At 32.4% G+C, this 27,691-nt stretch overlaps 1 protein-coding gene, 1 long non-coding RNA gene and 1 other non-coding gene across 4 annotated transcripts in view; 2 read left to right on the forward strand and 1 right to left on the reverse strand.

Moving 5' to 3' along the window:
- The window catches only part of LOC126881524 (uncharacterized), a 78,522-nt gene extending 62,543 nt beyond the window's left edge, over positions 1-15,979 (reverse strand). Inside the window, exon 1 of one of the 2 annotated variants that reach the window (XR_007696887.1) lies at positions 15,770-15,979. This is a non-coding gene — a long non-coding RNA (uncharacterized LOC126881524). Of the gene's footprint in view, positions 1-11,725; positions 11,834-15,769 lie in introns of those variants that run through there. The other variant, XR_007696888.1, reaches the window with a different exon arrangement.
- The window catches only part of LOC114332178 (uncharacterized), a 79,119-nt gene that overhangs the window by 31,205 nt on the left and 20,223 nt on the right, over positions 1-27,691 (forward strand). The window contains exons 4-5 of the mRNA XM_050645841.1: positions 12,000-12,055; positions 23,894-24,101. Of these exons, the coding sequence (XP_050501798.1) occupies positions 12,000-12,055; positions 23,894-24,101 (264 nt within the window). The remainder of the gene's footprint in view (positions 1-11,999; positions 12,056-23,893; positions 24,102-27,691) is intronic.
- On the forward strand, positions 16,528-16,741 carry LOC114332179 (small nucleolar RNA U3). The gene has a single exon (XR_003652760.1). It is a non-coding gene; the product is annotated as a small nucleolar RNA U3 (small nucleolar RNA).

Below are 27,691 nucleotides of genomic sequence, written 5' to 3' on the forward strand. Positions count from 1 at the left end.
ATAAGTAGATCATGATATTACTAAGTAAAATCTCCAGGGGCGGAACGCTGCGTGGGGGACAAATGTTGTGCCGGGTCACAAAAAAAATAATACACACTGCGATTTTGACCCTTTAAAACTACCCTCATCCCCAACTCTGGTTTCCGGCTCTGGGGATTTTACTTAGCTAAGTCATGGTCTACTTATTCCCAAATTTTGGTGCACTATCTCAATCTAGCACGTCGCAAAAAACCCCTTATATTTTTTATATTCACACCTACCCCACCCCTTTGCCGGCCACGCAGCGTTCTACCCCTGGAGATTGTACTTAGTTACCTCATGACCTACTTATTCCCAAATTTTGGTGCACTATCTCGATCATGAGCGTCACAAAAAAAATAATAAAAACGGCGATTTTGACCCCTTATAACTACCCTCATGCCCAACTCTGGTTTCCGGCTCTGAGGATTTTACTTAGTTATGTCATGGTCTACTTATTCCCAAATTTTGGTGTACTCTCTCAATCACGAACGTCGCAAAAAAACCCCTTATGTTTTTTGTATTCACCCCTGCCCCACCCCTTTGTCGGCCACGCAGCGTGCTACCCTTGGAGATTTTACTTAGTTACGTCATGACCTACTTATTCCCAAATTTTGGTGCACTCTCTCGATCATAAGCGCCACAAAAAAAATAATAAAAACGGCGACTTTGACCCCTTATAACTACCATCATCCCCAACTCTGGTTTCCGGCTCTGGAGATTTTACTTAGTAATGTCATGATCTACTTATTCCCAAATTTCCGTCCACTATCTCAATCACGAACGTCGCAAAAAACCCTTTATAATTTTTATATTCACCCCTACCCCCACCCCTTTGTCGGCCACGCAGCGTTCCGCCCCTAGAGATTTTACTTAGTTACGTCATGACCTACTTATTCCCAAATTTTGGTGCACTATCTCGATCATGAGCGTCATAAAAAAAAATAATAAAATCCGCGAATTTGACCCCTTATAACTACCCTCGGCCCCAACTCTGGTTTCCGGCCGTTGGTGAAAGTCATGTACACAACTAATTCAACATATCCCCGTATAGTTTTTCCATATTACTTATCACGCACAAAATCCGCTTCTATCTCTCCGACTATAGCAGGCAGGGTTCACAGCGGGAAAAGCATGCTTAGATCACATCTACACAGTCGAACAATTAATAGAAAAAATAATGGCCAAAAGTAGATTCGTTCTTCTGGCTTTTGTAGATCTTAAAAAGGCCTATGACGCGATACATAGAACCAAGCTATGGGAAACAATGGAAGACATCGAAGTTCCACGAATATTAATAAAAGCAGTAAAAGCATTCTACAAAAGTAACAAAGTAGCTATCAAAACGGGCAATAGAATTTGCAGTCCATTTAAGACGACAAACGGACTACTAAAGGGCAGCTCTACATCTCCTACCCCATTCAAAATGTACCTGGAAAACCCATGGAAAAGAAAGTGGGAGAGAATGGGCATACCACTAAGAAACGAATACCTATATATACCCTAAGTTTTCGTGACGACCAATAGTGATCGCTTAAGACGAAGACGACCTCAGCTTTATGATGAGAAAACTGGAACAGGAATGTAGGTACAAAGAATGGAATGGAAATAAACCTAAGAGAACTGAATATATGATATCGGAGAATTCAGAAATAAAACAGCTGGAATTAGACGAAGGTAAACAAATCAAAGGAACAGACAAGTACAAGTAAGTATTTAGGTTTCATAATTAGTCCAGAGTAATAAGGATTTTCTCGGGACACTCAAAGATCCAGGTAGCTGACTACTTTTTTAGTTATTGTAGACCTATAGGAAGAAAACCTACCTGTTTCCTGCGTAGAGTTCGCGTCCGTTTTTTAATTATTAACAATTTAGTGCAAAAATCGCGATTTTTCGATTTTTTGCACCCCATTCAAAAGCTAAATAGTTGACATAAAATTACAAAATTCAGTTTTTTAAAACATTGAAAACCCTTCAAAATGCCGATTTTTGAAAGTTAAAAAGTTAATTTGTTGCTACGCAAACTGCAAAATAAGTGAAAATCGTTATTTGTTAATAACTTTTACTAAAACTACCTTAGAACTTTAGTGTTTCACCCAAAGTTGGCTGTTGGCGTACTTAACAAACCTTCAAAATTTGAGACCGATCCATTAATTCACTAGTTTACACTCAAAATGCGACTGGAATGCCACATGCTGTTTTTGGTTAATTTTTGCTCTCTGAACACGAATATGATGGTAAAAACTTCCTAACACGTAAAATTTTTGAGTTATGATTTAAAAAAGATCAGTACCTATTTTGATAATTTTTTTTAAAACTGTCATTATCAAATTCAGGTTTTTTCTAAAAACTGTGCATAATTTGGCAACACTGGGATGTATAATGTCTACGAATAACACATTAAATAAAAAATAAACCAAAGGCAATGCTTAATCGGCAAACCTACCCATTTAAACCTATTTCCAAATGTCTTTATTCCTCTGAGCCGCATCTATTTTTATATGGGCCCCCATGTACGAGAATTTCGCCGTGGTTTGTTGACCTTTGGGTTTTCCAGAAAATGCTAAAAGTATGGAACGGCTATAAAAGCAGCTCGTTGGTAAATCACCCCCTCAGTATTGGTTTAGTGCGCATAGTGGTGTTATATCGAAAAGTGAAAGTATCCAAAGTGAAAAATGTCTAAAGTCCAGAAACGTGGTTGTGTCAACCCCGCGGATAATTTTTGTTACATATGTGGTCAGTTTACTCCTAAATCGCAGAAAAAGATAATTAATAAGAAGACAAAAGTACCTTACCATAAGTATTTTGGATGTGTTATTGGCGATCAAGATCGGGACTGGGCTCCTCACATATGTTACCAAACCTGTGCTGCAAATCTAAGTGATTGGTTAAATGGAAAACGCTTTTCTATGCCGTTTGCAGTTCCGATGATTTGGCCGGAATCAACAAGTCATTTCAACGACTGTTACTTCTGCATGACAAAACTGTCTGGATTTTCAAGGAAGAGCAAACATAAAATTGAATATCCAGATATTCCGTCAGCAATAGAACCGGTTGTGCATAGCGAAAATTTACCAGTTCCAGAACCCCCGGCAAATTGGGAGGAAGATTTAGAAATCTATGACGATAGAAGTGAACCCGATGATGCATCAGAAAGGAGCGATTCCTATTTACCTGAAAGCGACGAAAAAGAACCTTATTTCATCCAACAAGCTGAATTAAATGATTTAGTTCGAGATCTTCACTTGTCCAAAGAACGTGCTGAACTCTTAGGTTCTAGATTGAAACAATGGAATTTACCAGCCAGTAGAACCAAAGGTACAACATTTAGGAACCGTAACCAGGAGCTATCCTCGTTTTTCACTATGCAGGATAAAATGTGTGTTTGTGTTAATCCAAATGGGGTTATGGAAAAATTAGGATTTGCACATAATCCAGAAGAATGGCGTTTGTTTATAGATTCTTCTAAATCGAGTCTAAAAGCAGTTCTGCTCCATAATGGCAACAGAAGATCATCTATTCCTCTTGCACATGCAGTTGACATGAAAGAAACACACGAGAGTATGTCTCTTATCCTAAATGCAATAAGCTATGCTACATACATGGCAAATATGTGGTGACCTAAAAGTCATCGGATTATTACTAGGTCTTCAGGGAGGATTTACAAAATGTTGCTGTTTTCTTTGTCTTTGGGACAGTAGAGCAACACAGAGCCATTACCAAGTTACAGAATGTTCTCCAAGAGATCAATATATTCCAGGTCAAGCTAACATTAAGAATATACCTCTAGTTGATCTCCAAAACGTTCTATTACCTCCGTTACATATTAAACTGGGATTGATTAAAAATTTCGTTAAAGCATTAGATAAAGAAGGACATACGTTTAAATACCTTAAACAAATTTTTCCTGAGTTAAGTGACGAGAAGCTGAAAGAAGGGGTATTTGTTGGACCACAAATCAGAAAACTACTAAGAGATCAACAGTTTGATGAAAAATTAAGTGATATTGAGTTAGCTGCGTGGAGATCTTTCAAAATAGTTGTTTCCGAGTTTTTGGGAAACAAAAAGTCGAAGATTACCAAAATGTTGTAGAAGAACTACTTAAAAACTACTGCAAAATGGGCTGTCGTATGTCTCTGAAAATACACTTTTTGCACTCCCATTTAAATTTTTTCCGGAAAATTTGGGTGCGGTCAGCGACGAGCAAGGAGAAAGGTTCCATCAGGATATTCTCACAATGGAGCAACGCTACCAGGGAAGATGGGATTCAGCAATGATGGGAGATTACTGTTGGTTCCTCATGAGAGAAACTGATACAGAATATAAAAGGAAATCAGCGTTTGCAAAAAATTTGTGTACCAAAGACTTACCATAGTTTTTTATTCTAGTTCTAAAATTGTATATATAGTATATACGTATTTTTATAATAAATATTAATATTTCTATAACTCAAAATATATACGTGATGGAAAATTTTGGTGTTTGAATTCGTAATCAGGATGCTTTAAACTTCCCGATACAGCTATTTTAACATCAGTCGCAACTTTTTTTTTCTTTTTTGTTGACTAGTGTTAATTTAAGAGTTATTCTATTGGTTTATCCCAGAGACCTTTATTTTGTAATAAGATAAGACAGAAAATAATGAAGATAGGGCAATTCTGACTATGCCAAATGAAAGTAGAAGAGTGATAGTATCAAAATCTATTAAAAAAAGATAAAAAAATAATTAATATAGTCAAAAATCCTAATGCCAAATGTTTGAAATTTTGTAGTTTATAAACATTTAGAATAACTTTAAAAATGTTATCCGTAGAAACAATCTTTTTATATATTCGAAAAGATAGTATTTTAACACGAATTTTCAAATAAAATAATTTAGCCTGGGTTCATTTGGGACAAAGTTAGCCATACGTTTTTTTTTTAATTCACAGCTAATTTGTTTAAAATATTTAAGGAATCTCATTAATGCCATTTTAATGAATGGTATTTGTATTTTTTCCTAAAAAAATTTGCACAAACATTGTACCTTCACAGCACCCATTACGATTTTTCAAAAATGTAGTTCAAACGATTGCGAGGGGGAACCTACAAATCCACCGAGTTAAAATACCGAAAAAGCAATTTCAAACGAATATAATTTTCTGTATCTCCGGATCAACTCAATGGATTTTGATCTTTATTTTTTAATTTGTATGTAATTTCTACGTACATTAGAAATATGCATTTTGTTTTTAATTTTATTAATTAATAAACAGTCTAATTTGTTTAAACAATTCTTGAAAAAATATTATTTTACAAAAATCAGTTTTTTTAATCATAGTATCATTAATTCTGTGGCTTGGTTCTAAAAGGGCCAATGTCAATATTTTACTATTTTGTACAGCTTTATTTAAAATTTAATATTGACCAAACAAAACGCAAAAAATTGACATTGGTCATTTTAACACCAAGCCACAGTATCTCATTTGGTGCTAAAATGGCCAATGTCAATTTTTTCCGTTTTATTTTGTCAATATTAAATTTTAAATAAAGCTGTACAAAAAAGTAAAATATTGACATTGGCCCTTTTAGAACCAAGCCACAGAATTATCATAGAAAAAGTTAAAGTACACTTTAATAAATAAATGATAATTTTATTATATAATTATTGATTGAAGATAATTTATTTATTAAAGTATACCTTAACTTTTTCTATGATTATTAACAATAAGCTGATTAAAATCATGGATTTTTGGGAAAAAATTATTTTTTCAAAAATTGTTTAAACAAATTAGACTGTTTATTAATTAATAAATGTCTAGACAAATTGCATATTTGTAATGTACAGAAAAATTAGATACAAATTAAAAAAAGAACAATCAAAATATATTTAGTAGATAGCGAGAAATAGAAAATGATAGTAGTTTTAAGTTGCCTTCTTTATTTTTGAACTCGTGCATTTGTCGGCTCCCAGCTCTCCCTTCACTTACCATGACTAGTCACCAATTGAACTACATTTTTAAAAATTCGTGTCAAATACCAGCTTTTCTAATATGTAAAATGATTTTTCTACGGACAATATTTTTAAAGTTATTCAAATGTTTATAAACTACAAAATTTAACAAATTTGGCATTCGGATTTTTGACTATATTAGATATTCTTTTATCTTTTTTTAGTACATTTTGATAGCGTCAGTTTTCTACTTTCATTTGGAATACGCAGAATTGCCCTATCTTCATTATTTTCTGTCTTATGTTATTGCAAAGTAAAGGTCTCTGGGATAAACAATTAGAATAACTCTTAAACTAATTAATGGATCTGGATCGAGGGTTTGTTAAGTACCCCAATACCCAACTTTGGGTGAAACACTAAAGTTCTAAGGTAGTCTGGGCTGATTATCGGAGAATAGGCCATTTTTGGGAAAAGTTATTTACCAGCAATTTTATTGCTGGAATCGAATTATAAGATCCTATATATTAATAATATAGGTATGCAAAGTCCTCAGATAGTGTGCTACTTTTTTTATAAACAAAATGGCGCACGAAAATCGTGTTTTTTTCAATTATTGCTCTATAACTCCGAAGATTTTAACTTTACAACAAAAACACTCAAATAAAAATTCACCGTGATTAAATTCTGCATAGAGACGCGTTTTTTCCGATCTGCTTCGACGAAAATTTTCCTCGGAAAATGCGGGTTTTCCCAACAAAATCTTTAATTTTCAAATAAAGTTTTAGATAAGTAATTATCTACCAATAATTAAATAATTTGGTGACTTAAAAGCCTTTTTGGTTTAGATTATAGTTCCAGAAGCTGATGAAAATTAAACGAATATTTTAGCAACAATTCAATTGTAAATTAATAATTTACGGTCGCAATAATAACCAAAATAATTATGATACACTGATCAAGCTTTGAAATCTTATAAAGATGAGATGCCTATTTAATATTTTGTCGACAAAATATGAATTTTTTATTTTTTTGCATAATCTTTAAATGTTTAAAAAAAATAGTTATAAACAAATTAACGTTTCTCAGAAAGTTTTTATTATATTATAATTTTAAAAAATAGCTAAAATGGGCATTTTAAATATCTTTAAAATGAATGCTTTAAAACTTTTTTGCAACCATTTGTAAAAAAGTTATGAAACAGCAAAGTAATCATACGATTACTACTGTGTTTATACTTTTTTTAATTCTTTTAAAGCGTAGAAGTGAGTTTAAAGTACAAGCTAATTATTTACAAAAAAATATCGATTATCAGTTTAATAGTTATATTTTAATTAAAGATTATAAATATATTTTTTTGTAATTTACACGCGCGAAAGTAGAGTAACACAGTACTGTAGCTAACATTTTCACTCTGAGCGACGACCGGCCGCGTGATGTAGGTACACTTTTAATAAATAATGCATGCTGCGTGTCAGTCGCTTCGAGTGAACATTTTAGTTCCGACTCTGTATCAGGCCTACGTTTGCGCTAAAAATTACAAAAAAAAAAGTGTTTTTAATCTTTGATTAAAATATAACCATTGCAGTAATTTTTGACATTCTTTGTGAGTAATTAGGTTGTACCATAGACTCACTTTTAAGCTTTGAAACAATTAAAACTAATTATAAACAACGGAGATTTCGCATATTTACTTTGCTGTTTCATAACTTTTTTGCAAATGGTTGGAAAATTTTTTGAAAGCATTCATTTTCAAGACCTATGAAATACTCATTTTAAGTATTTTTTTAAATTAGAATATAATGAACAATTTCTGAGAAATGTTAATTTGTTTATAACAATTTTTTTAAACATTTAAAGATTATGCAAAAAAATGAAAAATTTATATTTTGTCGACAAAATATTAAATAGGCATCACACCTTTATAATCTTTCTAAGTTTGATCAATGTCTCATGATTATTTTGGTTGTTATTGCGACTGTAAATTGTTAATTAACAATTGAATTGTTGCTAAAATATTCGTTTCATTTTCACCGGCTTCTGAATTTATAATCTATAACAAGAAAGCTTTTATTTCACCAAGCTATATAATTATTGATAAATAATTACTGGCCCAAAAAATTTATTTGAAAATTCGAGATTTTGTTGGGAAAACCCACATTTTCCGAGGAAAATTTTCGTCGGAGCAAATCGGGAAAAACATGTCTCTATGCAGAATTAAATTGGGATGAATTTTTATTTGAGTGTTTTTGGTGTAAAGTTAAAATCTTCGGAGTTATAGAGTAATAATTGAAAAAAATAAGATTTGTCGGCGCCATTTTGTTTATAAAAAAAGTAGCACACTATATGCGGACTTTGCATACCTATATTAATAATATATAGGATCTTATAATTCGATTCCAGCAATAAAATTCCTGGTAAATAACCTTTCTTTGTACTTTACTAATTAGACCAGCGTATTATAACTATTTTTTTTTCAAAATTTAAAGATTATGCAAAAAAAAGAAAAATTTATATTTTGTCGATAAAATATTAAATAAGCATCTCATCTTTATAATCTTTATAAGTTTGATCAATGTATCATGATTATTTTGTTTATTATTGCGATCGTAATTTGTTAATTAACAATTGAATTGTTGCTAAAATATTCGTTTAATTTTCACCGGCTTCTGGAATTACAATCTATACCAAAAAAGCTTTGATATCACTAAGTTATTTAATTATTGATTAATAATTACTTACCTAAAACTTTATTTGAAAATTAGAGTTTTTGTTAGGAAAACCCGCATTTTCCGAGGAAAATTTTCGTCGGAGCAAATCGTGAAAAACATGTCTCTATGCAGAATTTAATTGCGGTGAATTTTTATTAAGCTGTTTTGGTTGTAAAGTTAAAATCTTCGAAGTTATAGAGCAATAATTGAAAAAAATACGATTTGTCGGCGCCATTTTGTTTATAAAAAAAGTAGCACACTATCTGCGGACTTTGCATACCGATATTATTAATATATAGGATCTTATAATTCGATTCCAGCAATAAAATTGCTGGTAAATAACTTTTCCATGAATTTTGCTAATTAGCCCAGAGTAAGGTAGTTTTAGTAAAAGTTATTAACAAATAACGATTTTCACTTATTTTTCAGTTTGCGTAGCAACAAATTAACTTTTTAACTTTCAAAAATCGGCATTTTGAAGGTTTTTTAATGTTCTAAAAAATTAAATTTTGTAATTTTATGTCAACTATTTATCTTTTGAATGGGGTGCAAAAGATCGAAAAAATCGCGATTTTTGCACTAAATTGTTAATAATTAAAAAACGGACTCGAACTCTAGGATGGAAACAGGTAGGTTTTCTTCCTATAGGTCTAAAATAACTAAAAAAGTAGTCAGCTACCTGGATCTTTAAGTGTCCCGAACATGGTCTATTTCTAGCTTATTACCCTGGAGTAAATATCAAACAAAGGAACAACTCAAGGATACATAAAAAATATACTAGGACAAACAAGAGACTGCATAGGAAAATTGAATCAGGTTCAGTGGGATAAGAACTTCAGTATAAAAACAAAAAGACAAGAAATGACAAGACTTATGGCTGTGAAAATTGGATAATAAGTAAGAAATCCAAAAACCAAATAAGAGCAACAGAGATAGAATTCCCAAGAAGAAGCTGCAGAGTAACAAGAGATAGAATAAATAACATAGAGATTAGGAAATAAAGTCAGATATAATAGACTACATAGAACAGAAGAGATTAACCTGGTACGGACTTGTCAGAAGAGTAGACCAAAATCGTTGGATAAACAGAATAACAGAGTGGAGCCCGATAGGAGGAAGGAAGAGAGGCAGACCCCGAAGATTTTTCAGAGGTGAAGTGGGCGAAGCAATGAAAAGAAGAAATCTACAGGAAGGGGACTGGCAAAACAGAAAGAACTGGAGAGAACGGTTGAGTGAGGGAATACAGTGAAAACTGTGGAAATTCTTATTATACAGTATGGTGCAAATGAAAGGAATAAATTCGGTTTTTCGTAAATCGGCAACATTAAAGAAAAATCCCGAAACAGATCAATTTTTATTTTTAAATTATGATATTTTGGCATATATGTCATACTGGTGACGTCATCCATCTGGGCGTGATGACGTAATCCATGATTTTTTAAATGTAAATAGTTGTCGTGTGCTAGCTTTTTTGAATGGTCATTCAATTCTCTATTCAGTAATATAAACATTTACATAATTATTTGTACAGCGTGTCCAAAAAAAAATTAAATAAATCATTTGACAAAAAAAAAAGAAAAATGTATGTAATTTATTTAATTCAAAATGCATTTTACTGTTGCACGAAATCAGAAAAAGATGTTTATTTCACAAATAAACATTGCTTTTCGATTAAATTCAATGTTCAAGCCAGCCACCTGCCTCTTGGAAGTTTGAACATTTAATTTAAGCGAAAAGCAATGTTTATTTGTGATATAAATATTTTTGTTCTAATTGCTGACAGTAGTATAATGTATTTTGAATTAAATCAATTACATACTTCTTTTTTGTCAAATAATTTAATTTAAAATATTTTTTTCCTCTCTGTATAAATAATTAGGTAAATGATGATATTACTAAATAGGGAATTAAATAACCTTTCAAATGAGCTAGCACATGACCCCTATTCTCACTTAAAAAAATCATCGATTACGTCATCAGGCCCAGATGGATGACGTCACTAGTATGACATATATGTCAAAATATCATAATTTAAAATAAAAATCGATCTCTTTCGGGATTTTTTCTTAAAGTTGCCGGTTTACGAAATAACGAATTTATTTCTTTCATTTGCACCATACTGTATATAAATATACAGTGTGGGCCAAAGAAAACAGTCCACCTCGATAGACCTGGCAGTATTTATTAGATTTTAAGGAAATGACGAAATACTTCAATTTTTTATTTAAGGGGGACACATTTTTACGGTACATGTATGTCATTTGTTAACCTCCTCCCTTCCACTCCCCCACCCCTTATTTTTAAATTTGGAATAGGTGTCGTGTTCTAGCTCATTTGAAAGGTTGTTGAATTCTCTATTCAGTAATATAAACATTAACATAATTATTTATACAGGGTGTCCAAGAAAAAAAATATTTTAATATTTTAATTAAATTAATTGACACAAAACGAAGAATGTGTGTAACTTATTTAATTCAAAATACATTCTAATGCTGTCTCAAAACAGAAACATTGTTTTTTGATAAATAAACATTGCTTTTCGTTAATTTCAATGTTCAAGCTGCCACCAATCTGCCTCTTGGTAGGTTGAATATTGAATTTAAGCAACAAACAATGTTTATTTTTCAAATAAACATCTGTTTTTTGTTTTCTGTCAGCAGTAGAATGTATTTTGAGTTAAATAAATTACATACATCCTTCTTTTTGTGTCAATTTAATTCAAAATAATTTTTCTTGGACACCCTGTATAAATAATTGTCAATGTTAATATTACTGAATAGAGAATTAAATAACCTTCAAATGAGCTAGCACACGACCCCTATTCCCTATTTAAAAATAAGGGGTGGGGGAAGTGGAAGGGAGGAGGTTGACAAATGACAGATGTATGTACCAAAAATCGACCTGTTTCTTCATATCCTTAAAATCTAATAAATACTGCCAGATATCGAGGTGGACTGTATTCTTTGGCCCACAGTGTATATACTTTCTGTCCTTTTTCTAGTCTTGAGGTAGTCTTACATAGATGGATAGTCTATTAGGTAGTATAGATATAGATAGATAGACTTACTTGCTTCTATAACTAACACTAACTTGAATATGTCTTAAAAGTATTGTGTTGTTTATGTATTAAACTAAACTAATACTGCAATGTTAACATTCCATATTTATATTACCAGAAAATTAGCATTTAGAACAAAATTCTGTATTTATCGAGATATGTTATCTACATTCCGTGTTAATTGCTTTGTACGTGTGTTTTTGTTTGTGTGCTAAAATGTGTGTTTTTATTTTATAATTCACTTAATTACATAATACTATTAATATACTATCTATGTTTTTAGGCACAACACAAATGTATGGATGAATCAATAGAATACAGCGAAATTGTTCCTACATTGTAAGTAAATGTTTTGTATAATTTGTTTATGCGACTTTTGCAATTTTTTATGATTTTCTTGAGATAAATGGAAAGGGCCTAGCCGGGTAAGATGATGAAAAATGCCCCCAACTCGAATCGAATTCCATATAGGTCACCGTTTAGCACATATGGAGAAACTCACTTTCTGAAATTTTTAGCCCCTAGGTAGTCACATGACCCACCTAGACCCTAATTAGGCTTTTTATGTTTTTATTTTTTATCTCAGCCGCATCGAGAGCTAGCGAAAAACTTTATAAAAAAGTTGTAGGTTTCAAAAAGTTCTGTCCGAATTTTTTTGTTTAATTTTTAGCGGGAAATTTAAATATTAGAACGATTTGAAAATTTTAAATGAGTATAAAAAAATAATTAAGACATTCGTTCTCACGAAAAATATATATAACGTGTATTTTTACATAATATTTCACCCTGAATTTTTTCAGATTTTTAAAATTGGTTAAACGTACTTTTAAAAATAAAAACCCGCATTGTTTCGCTTTTTGATACAATTTTATACAGGGTGTTTCAAAAAAGGTAACACCGCCTCTAGGATAGGTAAAAAACTGAAAAATAATTGGGATATGCTTAGTAAAAAATTTTTGTAACACCCTCCATTTTTAAGATACACGGCGTTGAAGAAAACAAAATTTTACACATTTTTTATGATTTTGCCGAAACTACTGGCAACTTTGTAATACAATTTGGCGGGTTTTAGGAGGTATTTATTGTGCAGTTTTTGACACACAATTAAGAATTTTTTATTCATTATTGGCGTGCATACGGGTTATTGTCTGAACTTTTTAAGTATAAAATATCTTAACGATTCCAAAGTATTCAAAGAATAGAAACTTATTTCGAATACTTTGTAAGGGTTAATATATGTTTTATTTTTTGTATAAAAACGGCATGTCGATTAAAAAAAGGGAAGTTAGATTTTTGTTACAAATTGAACGAGGAATTTAAATGATGTTTAATTTGAAATATCTCAGTGACATTATTTTTTTTCTCCAAAAACCATAAAATGTCATTACCATGTTATCAGTAGTTTTAATATGGTATAACTAGACCCAAACCCAGACATCCAAAGTGAAAGTTATCCTCCAATACCAAATTGTTCTATATGGTCCACATATTGTTCAGAAAAGAGTCACACCATTTTGTCGGGTTTGGCGGGGTAGGGGGGAGAAATCGGTAAATTCATAGTTTTTTACGTTTTTCGTCAATATTTCTAAAACTATGCGGTTTGGCATGAACAACCTTCTATACAAAAATGTTCTACATTAAATTTGAAATAAAAAGGTCCTATGCATAATCCTTCTAAAATGAACGGTTCCAAAGTTACGGAGGTAATATAGTATAATCGGTCCAAAAAAAGGCCTAACCCAACGTAAAAGTTTTCCTTCAGCACCCTTATTGTTCTATATGGTCCACATATTGTTCAGTAAAAAGTTACACCATTTTGAGCGTCCGATTTGGGGGTGGAGATGGGGGAGAAGTCCGTAAATTAGTAGTTTTTTTACGTTTTTCGTCAATATTTCTAAAATTATGCTTTAGCGTAAACAATGTTCTATACAAAAATGTTCTACATAAAATTTAAAACAAAAAAGGTCCTGTACATAATTGTTATAAAATTAACGTTTCCAGAGTTACGGAGGGTGAAAAGTGGAGGTTTTCGATATATGGTGGTTCCTGCCTTCTGAACCACCTCAGATAATTAAGGGGTGGTTACCCCTACCATAAGGGTTGAAGAAGTAACACTACTCACTGTAAATTCATTTATTTGTACGTTGGAGTAATAACGGTAAAGAGCTGGTGGTATAATATTTCGTAGCCGTGATGTTTTCCCGTTGGGATCTCAAATACCAATGACTAATCTTTTCGCCATGAAAGTAGAACTAAAAGTGGATTCCCCTGTTTACTGTTTTGCTATAAATAAAAGTGAGAGTGTTTTTTATTAAAAGTGCTGAATCGACTAGATTATAAATAACGAATACTAATTGTTATTTCAAACTGACCTTGTATCGAAAACCGATACATTGATGTGGTAATATAGGTCAATCTTATTTATTATAAACAAACGTATTTGTTTTACCAAAGACATTTAATTATTAAAAGAATTTGTCTTAATAAAATGATTACTGAGATGCAGTGTATCCCAATACAGATACTTTTTATATTTTTTTGGGCAATTTATAATATTATTACTGATAAAAAAAATTTTCTTTAACAGGCTTGTGTTTTGTAAATAAAATTTGCTATTTCAGTGGCTGATGGTACGTTAGTGATAAGCCCTTGAAGAAACGTCAACCTCACCACCCAAAATCATCATGAATTGCCCAAATAATATAAAAAGTATCGAACACCTCCACTTTTCACCGTCCGTAACTCTGGAACTGTTGATTTTATGAATTATGTATTGAACCTTTTTTGTTTTAAATTTTATGTAGAACATTTTTCTATAGAACATTGTTTACGCTAAAGTATAGTTTTAGAAATATTGACGAAAAACGTAAAAAAACTACTAATTTAACGATTTCTCCCCCACCGCCTCCCCATACCGGACGCTCAAAATGGTGTAACTTTTTATTGAACAATATGTGGACCATATAGAACAATTTGGTGTTGGAGGAAAACGTTTACTTTGGATGTCTGGGTTAGGCCTTTTTTTCTTCTTCTTCATGTGCCGTACTCGATTATCGAACGTTGGCTATCAAATTGGCTATAGTAATTTTGTTAACGGCAGCTCGGAAAAGGGATGCAGAGGATCTGTTATACCATTCTCTCAGGTTTTTAAGCCATGACGTTCTTCTTCGACCTGGCCCTCTTCTTCCGTCTAACTTGCCTTGTATTATTAAATGGAGTATATTATATCTTTCTGGGTGTCGCATAACATGGCCAAAATATTCAAGTTTTCGATTTTTAACTGTTCTGACGACTTCTGTGACTTTTCCCATCCGGTGCAAAACAACTTCGTTACGAACTCTTTTTAGGCCTTTTTTTGGACAAATTATATTATACTACCTCTGTAACTTTGGAACTTCATTTTATAAGGATTATGCATAGGGCCTTTTTTATTTCTAATTTAATGTAGAACATTTTTGTATAGAACGTTGTTCATGCTAAACCGCATAGTTTTAGAAATATTGACGAAAAACGTAAAAAACTACGAATTTACCGAATTCTACCCCCTCTCCCCCCCCCAAACCCGACGCTCAAAATGGTGTGACTTTCTTCTGAACATGATGTGGACCATATAGAACAATTTGGTGTTGGAAGATAACTTTCACTTTGGATGTCTGGGTTATGCCATTATTTGGATCAATTGTGTCATACTATTTCGGCAACTTCGTAAAAAATGTGTATTTTTTTTTCTTCAACGTCCTGTATCTGACAAAATGGATGGCGTTACAAAAATTTTTACTAAGCAAACCCTAATTATTTTTCAGTTTTTTACCTATCCTAGAGATGGTGTTACCTTTTTTTTTGAAACAACCTGTTTAACCTGTATAAAAAGATAAGTTAAAATTAAATAATATAAAGAAAACAAAAGAAAAATTGCACATGCATACATAGCAGCTTTTACCCTACTAATATTAAGCATTGTAATCGTGAGGAAGGTTGAGTTTGAGAAAGTTGAGTATTGTCTGGCTAATTGGTCCTTACCAAAGCCATCTAATTAAGTTAAAAAATATATACCTCTATACTACTAGCGAAATATGCAAACCAACGCACTCATACTTTGTTTGAGGAAGGTTCCGCTTAGGATTTGAAAGTAATTCAACATTACATCTATAATCAACGAAAATAGAATCGTCTATATTCGTCGACGTAATTCAAAGTCAAAGTCAAAATCAACACTAGTAAAAACACCAGAAAACTATTGAGGTCAAGCGCAATCGTGTCAATGAATATCTATGAATGTTCGCGCTTATCTCTTGATACATTCTTTATATTTTTAAGTAACATTTTGTGTAGAATTTTTGAAATGTCATAAACAGTCTCCTCGTTTGTGGAATTCACAAGTTCTCCGTAAAGTTATAAAAAAGATGATAATTAACAGCTGGTAGAATTTCGTAAACTTATGTATTCACAAGCAAATCAAAAGTTTATACAAAAAAGAGTCCTTATTTTCCTTGGTGGAGGGGATTTTGACAAAGTACCTGCGTAAATTTAAAGGAACTAGATTGGTTTTCGTTTACATGTGATATCCGTTGATATGAATGTACAACAGATAATAAGATAACGGTCTTAGATTTATATTAATAGAACATAATAAAAACAGTAGTGGTTTCCTATTGTGCTTATTATATTGATTGTTTTTTTCTAAATCCAAACGGAATCTTTAAAATCCAACCGCGCGTTTAATGCGCTTAACCGTAGATGTCGCTAGTAGCGTACCATTACAAAATATTTGAATGTTTGCAGCTAGTATCGAGGTATACAAATTTGAAATCAAGATCATACTTCACAGGATCATTTCTGTAGTATATCTTCACATACTCTCTACTCAACTGTAGAGTTATCGCAACCATGATGACGAGACATAGTTTCGTACTCTGAGCGTGAGGCAGACATGACGTGAGTTTTACGACACACATCATTGTCAACGATGATCGTTCACTTATCAATTTAGTTGGTAAGCAATGGGTATGAAACAGTCTGAGTGGTTGCACTTTTAATAAATCAAAACAAAATATTCAAATTTTCCAATGATCGAACTTTGAACGTCGCCAAAACACTACTTTTACATAGAAAATTTAATAATTATATATATTGGTGCAAATCAGCTGACCAGCTATTTAAAAAATTACTCATTGCACTAAAAGCATCACACCTGTATCAACAGAAAGCGCGTTTTCAAAAGCAAATTTCTGTACAAGAAAAGGACCTAAAAAATCAAAAAATAGTGTTTTTTTAAAACATGAATTTCAATAATAACAACGAAAATTCAGATTAAACACACATCCATCGATTTTTATGAAAATTGGTCAGTATTTAGAAGATACCTCAACAAGAAACAAAGGTAACATGATGCCAACTTGCGCTTTTTCCCTGGGCGTGGATGCATTATTTTATTAAAAATAACCCCAGAAATCGATATAGAGACTAATTCTAAGTAAAATTTATAATATAAAGGTATCAATAGTTTTTGAGTTATTACAGATCAAAGATTTTGATTTTTCTTGAAAAAAATGCATGTTTTCAAGCGGTTTTTCATAAATAACTCAAAAATAGTAAGTTTTTTAAAAAAGTTGTTTCTACCAAAAATGAAGCTAAGAAAAAATCGAATACATTTCATATTTGAAAAACCTTTTAATATCAAATCAAAGTGAGTTATAGCAAAGAATACTAACACACCCACGTGGGTGTGTTAGTATTATTTGGTTATAGGTAATTGAATGTATACTGTTTTTCGGCGAGTACTCAAACCAAGGTATTCAAGCTTTAAATAACAGGAAAACGTTGCATTTTATGAAATATATATACTCAAACATGTTTTAAAGTACTCAAAAATACCTATCAAAACAGCTACAGAAGAAGTCGATATCATCAAAATTAAGGAAGTAATGATGAAAATAAGAGGACCCTTTCGAATGTTTTAGGAAAAAGCAGTGGCGGTTCTCCGCAGTGGCGGTTTGCACGTGAACCCCCAAAATTATTTTCACACCAACATTCATAACTATACAGTAATTGAAATTCGAAATAACAGATCCAATGAGTTTATAAGTATCTAATAGGTAACATTTAATTATTTTTATTCTATGTCAAAGGAGAAACTTCACGGATGCGAGGCCTTAGACAGAACCCCTCGTTCACCGCTCTTAGGGTGGTTCCTATTCCAATGACTTTTCATACAACTCGAACTCACCACCCGCCCCGCTACCCGCTATAGCCCACAAGTTTAGATGGCCACAAGAGCACAAGTTGGATGTGATCTTATGGCATATCTTATGGTGTTTCAACGTGCACGGCCCACGTACGTTTAAATTTTGCTTTCGTTAAGTTCGAATTTCGGAACAATATTAAGAATGGAAGGATTTGTGGATGTAAGTGTTAGCGTGGAATATTTAAAATCAATTAAATTTTCTTCATTATATTTAGAAGAAAAATTAAAAATGCCGAAACCAAATTTGTTAATTAAGAATGTACCAAAGTGCAAAGGTCGGGCTTATAAATGATTATTTAAAATGGAGATTTGTGTAAAAACTTACAAATTGTGTAGGTGTGAAGCACATATTTGGAGAAGAGGAAGCATAATGAATAAAATAGAAGAAATAATTTGAATTCTTCAATTACTTGTTACGATGCCACTGACAACTGCAGAAACAGAACGATGTCTCTCTGCATTGAAACGTATCAAAATTTTCCTTAGAATAGCTATGGGACAGGATCGATTAACTGCACTCTGCACTGCACAATGTTTTCAATTAAAAAAAAAATGATTCACGAAATTCCAAATTTTACTGAATTTTTTTGTGAATAATTTATCTAAAAAAAAGGTGACTGACTTTCGTTACAAAACTTGCTTGTAACATTTAAACACTAAATTATAATTTTAAGTCAATAAAATACATTATTTCTTGTAATTTTTAATAAGGTCCTTTGATTTTTACAATTTGACGACACTCAAAAAATTTTACCTATGGAAAAGAGGGTCTCAAGGTCTTTTTATATCTTAATATTATGTGTGCACCCCCAATATTTTACACCAGGCGCCGCCACTGGGAAAAAGTGAAAAATAAAAGAGGTCATTTTTACAAAAATTAAAATTTATAGTAATCCCTATAAAAATTTCTTTATTTTAATGGAAGTAATGACCTCAAAAATTTTGACCGGTTTATTTTTAAAATTTTCGTAAATTTCATTTTCCGCAAATCGCCAGGAAATTTTGACATTCCTGTCAAAATTTCTTGAAGAAAAAGTCAGGACTTCCTTACTGTAAGGAAATGTCATTTCCTTACTGTAAGGAAATGATATTTCCGTACAGTTGTTAGTGTTCTACATAAATGATAGAAAACACATTGCTATTAAAACCTTGTAAATTACCTTAATCATTAAATTTTCTTTATCTGGAGCTTCCTGGATAAATTTTTCAATTTCTTCCTTCGTTAAAATCTTAGATTTCTTTGCCCTATAACCTTGAGCTTGCCGTTTCAATAAAGAACGAAGTTTTGAGTATGTAGATATATCTACATTGTGTTTAAGTGCAAGGGTTGACTTCAGCATTGAATAATTGGCCCATAATGTTGAAGATTTCATCTTTAAACAAAGGTCTAGGAAGTATGCCATTACAACATTTTCTGAGAAAGAACTCGTATTTTTACTCATGCGATAATCCATAAAACGTCTGTATGCATTTTCGTACTTTTCTCTTGATTTCTTTGGCAATAATTCTAATGAAGCAGTATTCACTGCCTCAACCAGTTCTGGAGGAGTCCCAGGAATGGAAATTTCATCATCACTTATCATTTTACTTTCGAGAACACCAGCAATTAAATTTATAAGCGTCAAGTTTGACAATTCAACCTCAATACGTTTCCATAGTAACCCAAGTAATTTTATTAGGAATTTCAAAGCACCATTTATTTGGGAATAAAATTATCGCGTTTTTTTTAAATCAATCAATATCTGTCGAATTTTAAACGATTTGCGGAAAAATAGTATGTTTACCTCGTAGGAAAAGCCACATTCCTGGACTCTGTGTTGCTAAGTCTCGGCTTGCGCCTCGACTTAGCAATCTTCACAGTCGTCCAGGAATGTTAAGCTTTTCCTACCCGGTAAACAATGTACTATTTCTTTTGAGAATAACTCCAAAAATACTCGATACACGTAAGAAATGATACATAATGAAATTTCAGTTTTCTTTTTAGCAAAGCTTTTTATTTTTTTTATTTTTGTATGATAAAAAATAACCGAGATAACGTTTACATCCTAAATTTTACTGCGAGAACCATGTAACAGGGGCCCTTTTACCCTTTGTCTTTTAAAAAATAAGGGAAATAGAAGATTAAATTTAATACGATGTTATAGCTCTTGCAATTACCTTTGAAATATTTGTCAGATAAACTTGATATCATAAAAATTAACGGAGTTATTGTTAAAAAACCAATAGAATTTTTTTGAAAAAAAAATTGTAGCAGATTTTGTATGTACATATACAGAGTGCGGAAGTCCAATTACACGTTTGTCGCAAGAGATGCAAAAAAATAACCTTTGAAATATTTGTCAGATAAACTTGATATCATAAAAATTAACGGAGTTATTGTTAAAAAACCAATAGTTTTTTTTTGAAAAAAAAATTGTAGCAGATTTTGTATGTACATATACAGAGTGCGGAAGTCCAATTACACGTTTGTCGCAAGAGATGCAAAAAAAATATTTAGATAAGATTGGATCAGAATTTTGAAAATATTTCCTAATATACAGGGCCACCCGAATTGAAAGGGCGAAACAAACTTATCTTTTTTTAATGGAACACTTTGTATATTTTTTCATTTTTGGAGTCACCTCGATGTTTAAAACAGAGGTGGATTTCATTCCTAAAATGCGAAAAGCGCAAATTAACTAGGTCACCTTTATTTCTTGAACCTTTATTCAGGGCCGCGTTTAGGCCAATTGACGCCCTAGGCAATTCTCTAGTAGCCGCCCTTCAAACATGAACCATTTTTGCGAAAAAAAAAATTGCAGAAATTTTTATTTAAATAAGAATACATTAAAAATGGATTTAAACTACGATGTTTATATATCTATAACAGAAAAAATTGTCATTCCAGTACAATCACATCAGAGACTTCTTTTCAAAAAAAATTTTTTTTTTTGGTAAAATCGACAAATTGTTAACACGTTCTTGCATCATACTTGATGGGAAATTATTTTTAATTACAAAAATTGGAAAAAAATCTTCTGCGTAAAAGGTATATTTATAAAAAAAAATAAATATACCTTTTACACAGAAGATTTTTCTTCAATTTTTGTAATTAATGGTATACAGCCAGGTACAGGAAATTCGTCCTTGTGGATTTTATTTTTAATTCTTAACATTTTCGAAAATGAGCTTTCAGCAGACACGTTGGCAACTGGGGTGCACAAATAGATGTGCAAAGCAATGTCAAAATTAGGGAAAATATCTTTCAATCCACTTAGTGCAGTCACTGAAGGTTTTCACCTCCAATTTCGTTAAACCTCCATAAATTTTCATGAAAATTGGTGAGTAGTTAGAGGATACCTCAAGGAATAAAGGTGACATAATGACAACTTGCGCTTTTACCGTGGTGGTGGATGCCACCCCCTCTCGCGGGTGAAAATTATTCTTTTTTAATAATACCATAAATCGATAGAGAGAAAAATTCTAAGAAAAAATTGTTATATGTATAAAGTTATTAATATAAATCAATAGTTTTTGAGTTATTAAAGATCAAAGATTTTATTTTTTTCGTAATAAATGCATGTTTTAAAGCTCTTTTCCACGTATAACTCAAAAACTATAAGCTTTTACAAAAATGTTATTATTACCAAAATCGAAGATAATAAAAAACTGAATACACTTCTCACTTAAAGAACTAAACTAATGTTAATTCAAAGTGAGTTATGGGTAAATGAATGTATATTTTTTTCGACGAGTACTCAAATCTAATTATTCAAGCTTAAATAACGGGAAAACGATGCATTTTATAAAATATACCTGTTAAGCACTTGTCAAAGTACTTCGAAGTACCTATTAATTGAGTTCCAGTAGAAGTTAATAGCATCAGAATTAAGCAAGTTATGATGAAAATAAGAGAACCCTTTAGAACTTCTTAGGTAAAAGTGAAAAATAAAACATACGCCATTTCCACAAAAATTAAAATTTATAGTAATCCTTAGAAGCATTTATTTATATTAGCATAAGTAATGATTTCAACAATTTTGACAGGTTTAGAATGCATATTTTTAAAAAAAGATATTATTTAAAAAAATCAGAATTTTTAAAATTATCGTAATTTTCATTTTCTTTTGATAACTCCAAAAATACTCAATACACGCAAAAAGTGATATATTATGTATAACCAAATTTTAGTTTTTCTGTATCAAATATTTTACCTTTTTACTATTTCTGTAGGGTAAAAAATAACCGAGATAGAAACGTTTAAACTTAAATTTTGCTGCGAGGACCATGTAACTGGGGCCATTTACCATTTTATTTTTTAAAAAAGTAAGGCGTTTAAAAGATTAAATTCAAAGTGGTTTAATAGCCATTAAAATTAACTTTCAAATGGTTCTTAGATAAACCAGATATCGTCAAAATTAACGGAGTTATTTAAAAAAACACAATAACTTTTTTGGAAAAAATTTTAAAAGATAAATTTTGAAAAATATTTGGTGCATAAATTTTAATGCTAGCAACTTGTTCGGGGGCTCATGTGATAGATATTTCTAAGTACTTTGACAAATGTTTAATAAAGGTATGTTATAAAATGCATCATTTTCCCGTTATTTAAGCTTGAATACTTAGATTTGGGTAATCTCCGAAATATACATTAAATTACCTATAATTCACTTTTATTTAACATTAAAGATTTTTCCGGTAAGGAGTTTATTTCATTTTTTTATTAGCTTTAATTTTGGTAATAATAACTTTTTTGTAAAATCTTGTAGTTTTTGAGTTATTTATGAAAAGCGGTTAAAACATGCATTTTTCTTACGAAAAATTAAAATCTTTGATCTTTAATAACTCAAAAAGTTTTGATTTATTTTAATAACTTTATGTAACAAATTTTGCTTAGAATTTGTCCCCCTATCGAATTCTGGGGATATTTTTAATAAAATAATTTTCACCCCTGAGGAGGGGTGGCATCCACCCCCAGGGTAAAATCCTCTAATCACTAACCAATTTTCATGCAAATCGATGGAGGTTCAACGAAATCGGAGGTAATAGCTCATATCCACTTTCAGTGACTACACTCTTCTTTAAATATTAAGATATGTCAATTAGTGATTTTATTGTGGTATCCAAATGACACTTTACGTGAATGCCTTCATGTATGAATATATCTTGGTCGTCTTTATTTTGTATTAGATTTTCAGCTTCTTTAATAATTTCTTATTGCTTAATTTTGGCAAATCTGTTAATAACACGAAAACGTTGATAAATAAGTCGATAAGATTCCAGACGTCTATTCAGGTCTCTTATCAGAGTGTCAATTATCATATAGAGAATGTGTGGATTTTCATGTGGACATATCATCACTAGCTGAAAGGTTTAGTTCATCATCGGACCCCTCGTCAAATTGAATTTTTCTTTTTCTCTTTATTATTTCTTTATATGTTTTATTTGGGAACAATTTTTTGGCTTCCTTGCGGTGAAGTAATTTGAAAGAGCTTCATACTCTTTAATGACAGAAGCCAGATCCATAATTTTTATATAGATACAAATATTTTTGTGCAGTATTGTTGCCGCCCTCTCATAATGTGCCGCCCTGGGCAACTGCCTATATTGCCTAATGGATAAAGTGGCCCTGCCTTTATTTCTCTAACTACTCACCAATTTTTATAAAAATCAATGGAGGTTCAACGAAATCGGATGTGAAAACCTTCGGTGACTGCATTTTCAGAAATATAAAAAATAATTTTAAAACAGGGGTGGATTTCACCCCTAAAATGCAAAAAACGCAAATTGGCACTATGCCACCTTTGTTTCTTAAGATATAACCCTCTAATCACTTACAGATTTTCATAAAAATCGATGGAGGTTCAACGAAATCGGAGGTAATAGTTCAGATCCATCTTCACTGACTGCACTATTTATTTGATATAATATTCATATTGTTTTCTTTGTTGCAGTGGAACACACCGTCCTCTTTGGCCGAAATATGGCGAATACAAATTTGTTCCTAGACAGCGTTGGATTCATAATTTAGAACATGGCGCAGTCGTGATGCTTTATCATCCATGCGCGAATAAAAACGAAGTTAATTTACTTAAGGAGATAGTTAGGGGATGTTTGTTTAAACATGTTATAACGCCATATAATCTCTTAAGTCCTAATAGGGTGAGTAATAAATAATCGATTCTCAAAGAACTTTTTAGTTTGAAGTACAGTGGTACCTCGACATACGAGGGTAATTCGTTCCGTAACCTTGCTCGTATGTCAAATTGCTCGTATGTCAAAGCAATTTTCCCCATTGAAATTAACTGAAATGTCATTAATCCGTTCCAGCCCCAAAAAAATCACTTTAGTTGTGTGTTTTTAAATAAGAAAAATGTTTTTACAAGAAGAAACGTTTATTTATAAATAACAAAAAATACATACATATTCTGTAAAACATAAGAAAAAGTGAGGTGTTTACGGAAGCGCTTAATTTTCGTCAGTGGTCTTCGCTTTTTTCGTCACACTTTGCTCATTTTCATCTGCAGCTCGTTTAAAAAAACTGGTCAAAGAGGTTTGTTTCTTCCTCCCTTTCATAAATCGCTCGTGCCTTCACACATTATGATGCTTTCTGTTAAGGGTGCTCCTTGAAGCTGCTTCTGTCACCCACAGCATCATTAGTTTCTCCATCTTTTCATGGAAAGAGGTCCGGAGCTTGGAAATTATTGTAACGCCCTTAGCTGGCATTATCCCATTTATCACCTCCTTCAAGTTAGAAGTAGGTAGTCAAAAAGAGGCATGGATTTTAATAAAAAGCGGTTGCTCGTATCTCAAATTTTGCTCTCATCTCAAAGCAAAACATCGCTCGCTCGGCGGCTCGTATCTCAAAACACTCGTATATTAGGGCTGGAGGTACCACTGTATATTTGAAGTTTTATCGTTAGTATAATTTTGGTATAATACTTGCCAGCCATATAGAAGCAGCGCATATTGTCATCATTGTACTGTTCTAAATCGAACTGTGTTAGCACCGATCCTGATACGACAGTTTGTGAACAATCACCCATAAACAGTTTCTCAGCCGCATTCGGAACTACTAAAAATGTGCGGCGATGGTGTTCCCTAGCTGGTGATTACTAAATTATACTAAAGCAGTTTACTATTATATCTCCTTTACATTATTCTCAGGGCCGCGCCGTCCATAAGGGCGAGAAGAGGGGCGGTGCCCCCCGGCGTCGTATTAAAAAGGCGCCAGTAGGTGCCGAAAAAAAGTTTTTGACAATACCAAAATTACCAGAAATTTTTTTTTATTATCAGAAACAATAAATAAAAGTAATGACATTGACTAAGGACAAGAAGGATTTTAGGACAGAAGGACAGAAATTATTAATATTAGCAATATTTTATTGTAAAATTGAAAACTTACCAATCGGAAGTAAATAAAAATAGCAGCTAGTATTACTTTGATCCCATAAGTGTACGAAACCTTATTTATCTCAACTGATCTATATGTTTGAACTCTAAATCTGAACCATACTATCTGAACTATATATGTATCTGAACTATATGTTTGTTCTGTGATAGTGAGATAGTGTAATCGTTGTTTTTTGTAAAAAACGAAGAAGTTAAGTCAAGTACTTCAAGAATAATGAAAGGAAAGGCACTTGGAACAGATGATATTTCTGGGGAAGTGTAGAGAGCGTTACGAGAGACAAGAACAAGGTAGCTAGCAGGTTTATTTAATATATTTATGGACTTTGAACAAATGCCAGACGAATGGAGAAGCAGTATATTAGTACCTGTTTACAAAAACATGGGAGATACAACAATGTACAAACTACAGAGCCATTAAACTACTTAGTAACACCATGAAAATATGGGGGAGAGTAATTGATAGACGGATACATGCAGAAACCGAAATATGCGATAATCAATTTGGGTTTATGCAGGGCAGATCAACAACAGATGCAATTTTCATTATAAGGCAACTGATGGAAAAATACAGAAATAAAGAAGCAAATGCTTATAATAATATGATGGTAAATCTTCAGAAAGCATATCATGATAGAATTCCTCGAAAGATTCTTTGGTGGGCACTCAATAACAAAGGAGTTCCGGATGAATATGTAAATATGAGGGAGCAACAACTAGTGATAGGGCAGGTGTGGAAGAGACTGATAAATTTCACGTGAAAGTAGGATTGCACGTGTACCAAGACTCAGTGCTTAGTCTTTATTTATAGTTTTGGATCAGCTAACAGCGAAGCTACATGGTAACATTCCCTGGTTCTTAATGTATGGCAGTTGGTGTAGTGTTAGTATAAAATAGTAAAAGTGACATAGAACAAAAACTGGAACAGTGGAGACAAGCTCTTGAGGAAAAGGGTTTAAAACTTTTTGAAAAGTACTAGTTTTAACTACCTACGATCGGTATTCAGAGTAATGGGGAAATATATGGAGATGCATGTAATGGGATTAGAGTTGGATGGATGATGGATGAAGTGGAATGAAGCGAGTAGTTTGTTGCGTGACAGAAAAAGTCTAGTGAAGCTGAAGGGAAAATTCTATAAAACAGCTATAAGGCCAGCTATAATGTACGGAAGTGAATGTTGGGCAGTTAAAAAGAAAGAAAAATAACCAATGCATGTGGCAGAAATGAGAATGCTTAGATGGATGACTGGAGTGACAAAGAAGGATAATATTGGGAATGAGTATATTAGGGGAAGTCTAGGGTTGACACCAATAGATGCCAAAATGAGAGAGCATAGTTAAGACGGTTTGGTCATGTTCAACGTCGGGACGTCAGTCACCCAATACGAAGAATTCTTGAACTGCAGGATCCTGGAAGGATTAAGACAGGAACACAAAAGAAGACCTGGGGGAGAGGCTTAGGCAGGACATGTCGGTAACGGGGATTAATATCGATATGATCCAAGACAGAAACTTAGGAGAAATTAAAATAGGTAGCTGACCCCGCATAGAGATAAAGGTAAAGAGAATGATGATGAAACAAATAGTTTGTAGGTTTTCGCTTTGTGCATGACTGTCGCGACATCACCTAGCGCCTTCATCTGACTTTTTTGGATCTCACAATTTGACGTTACGCATATGATGAATAGGTAACAGTTTTGTACCATTTTTGACAAAAATTTTTATACAAACAATGACAATGACATTACAAAGATAGCTCCAATATTGTCATATTTCGCCAGTACTCACGTTGACATCGTTTCAAGGTACCCCCACCATAGTCACGCACGGAGCGAATATGGTAAACCGATTCACTAAGGCATTCAATGCGTTCAAGTATTACGTAACGCGATTTTTGAAGATTTTTGACCCCCCCTCCCCCCATGTAACGCGCCTAAGTACAAAAAACTACGTACAAATGGAGGAGGAAAGCCCGCCCAAAATTTCTTGCCCCAGGGCGCTTGAAAGCCTTGGCTCGGCCCTGATTATTCTGTCTAAATGTGGATATAACCCTTACTGCCTATGCAGTTCATATTAAATCTTATTTTTCTCTTATATTCCCATGATTGCTAAGATATCACTGCGTATTCCAGTTGCAAATTTAGATTTAGGTTGTTCTTGATCTCACTCTTTCTCACTTGCCCTTTTAACATTTCTTATTTTTCTTCTTCTTCTTAATGTGCCTATCCGTGACGAATATTGGTGATCATTACGACAATTTTTATCTTATCTACGGCAGCACGGAAAAGCTGCACATATATTGTGTTGAACCAGGTTCTGAGGTTCTTTAACCAGAATGTTCTT

Source organism: Diabrotica virgifera, chromosome 3 (genome assembly GCF_917563875.1).
Source record: "Diabrotica virgifera virgifera chromosome 3, PGI_DIABVI_V3a".
Lineage (NCBI taxonomy): Eukaryota > Metazoa > Arthropoda > Insecta > Coleoptera > Chrysomelidae > Diabrotica > Diabrotica virgifera.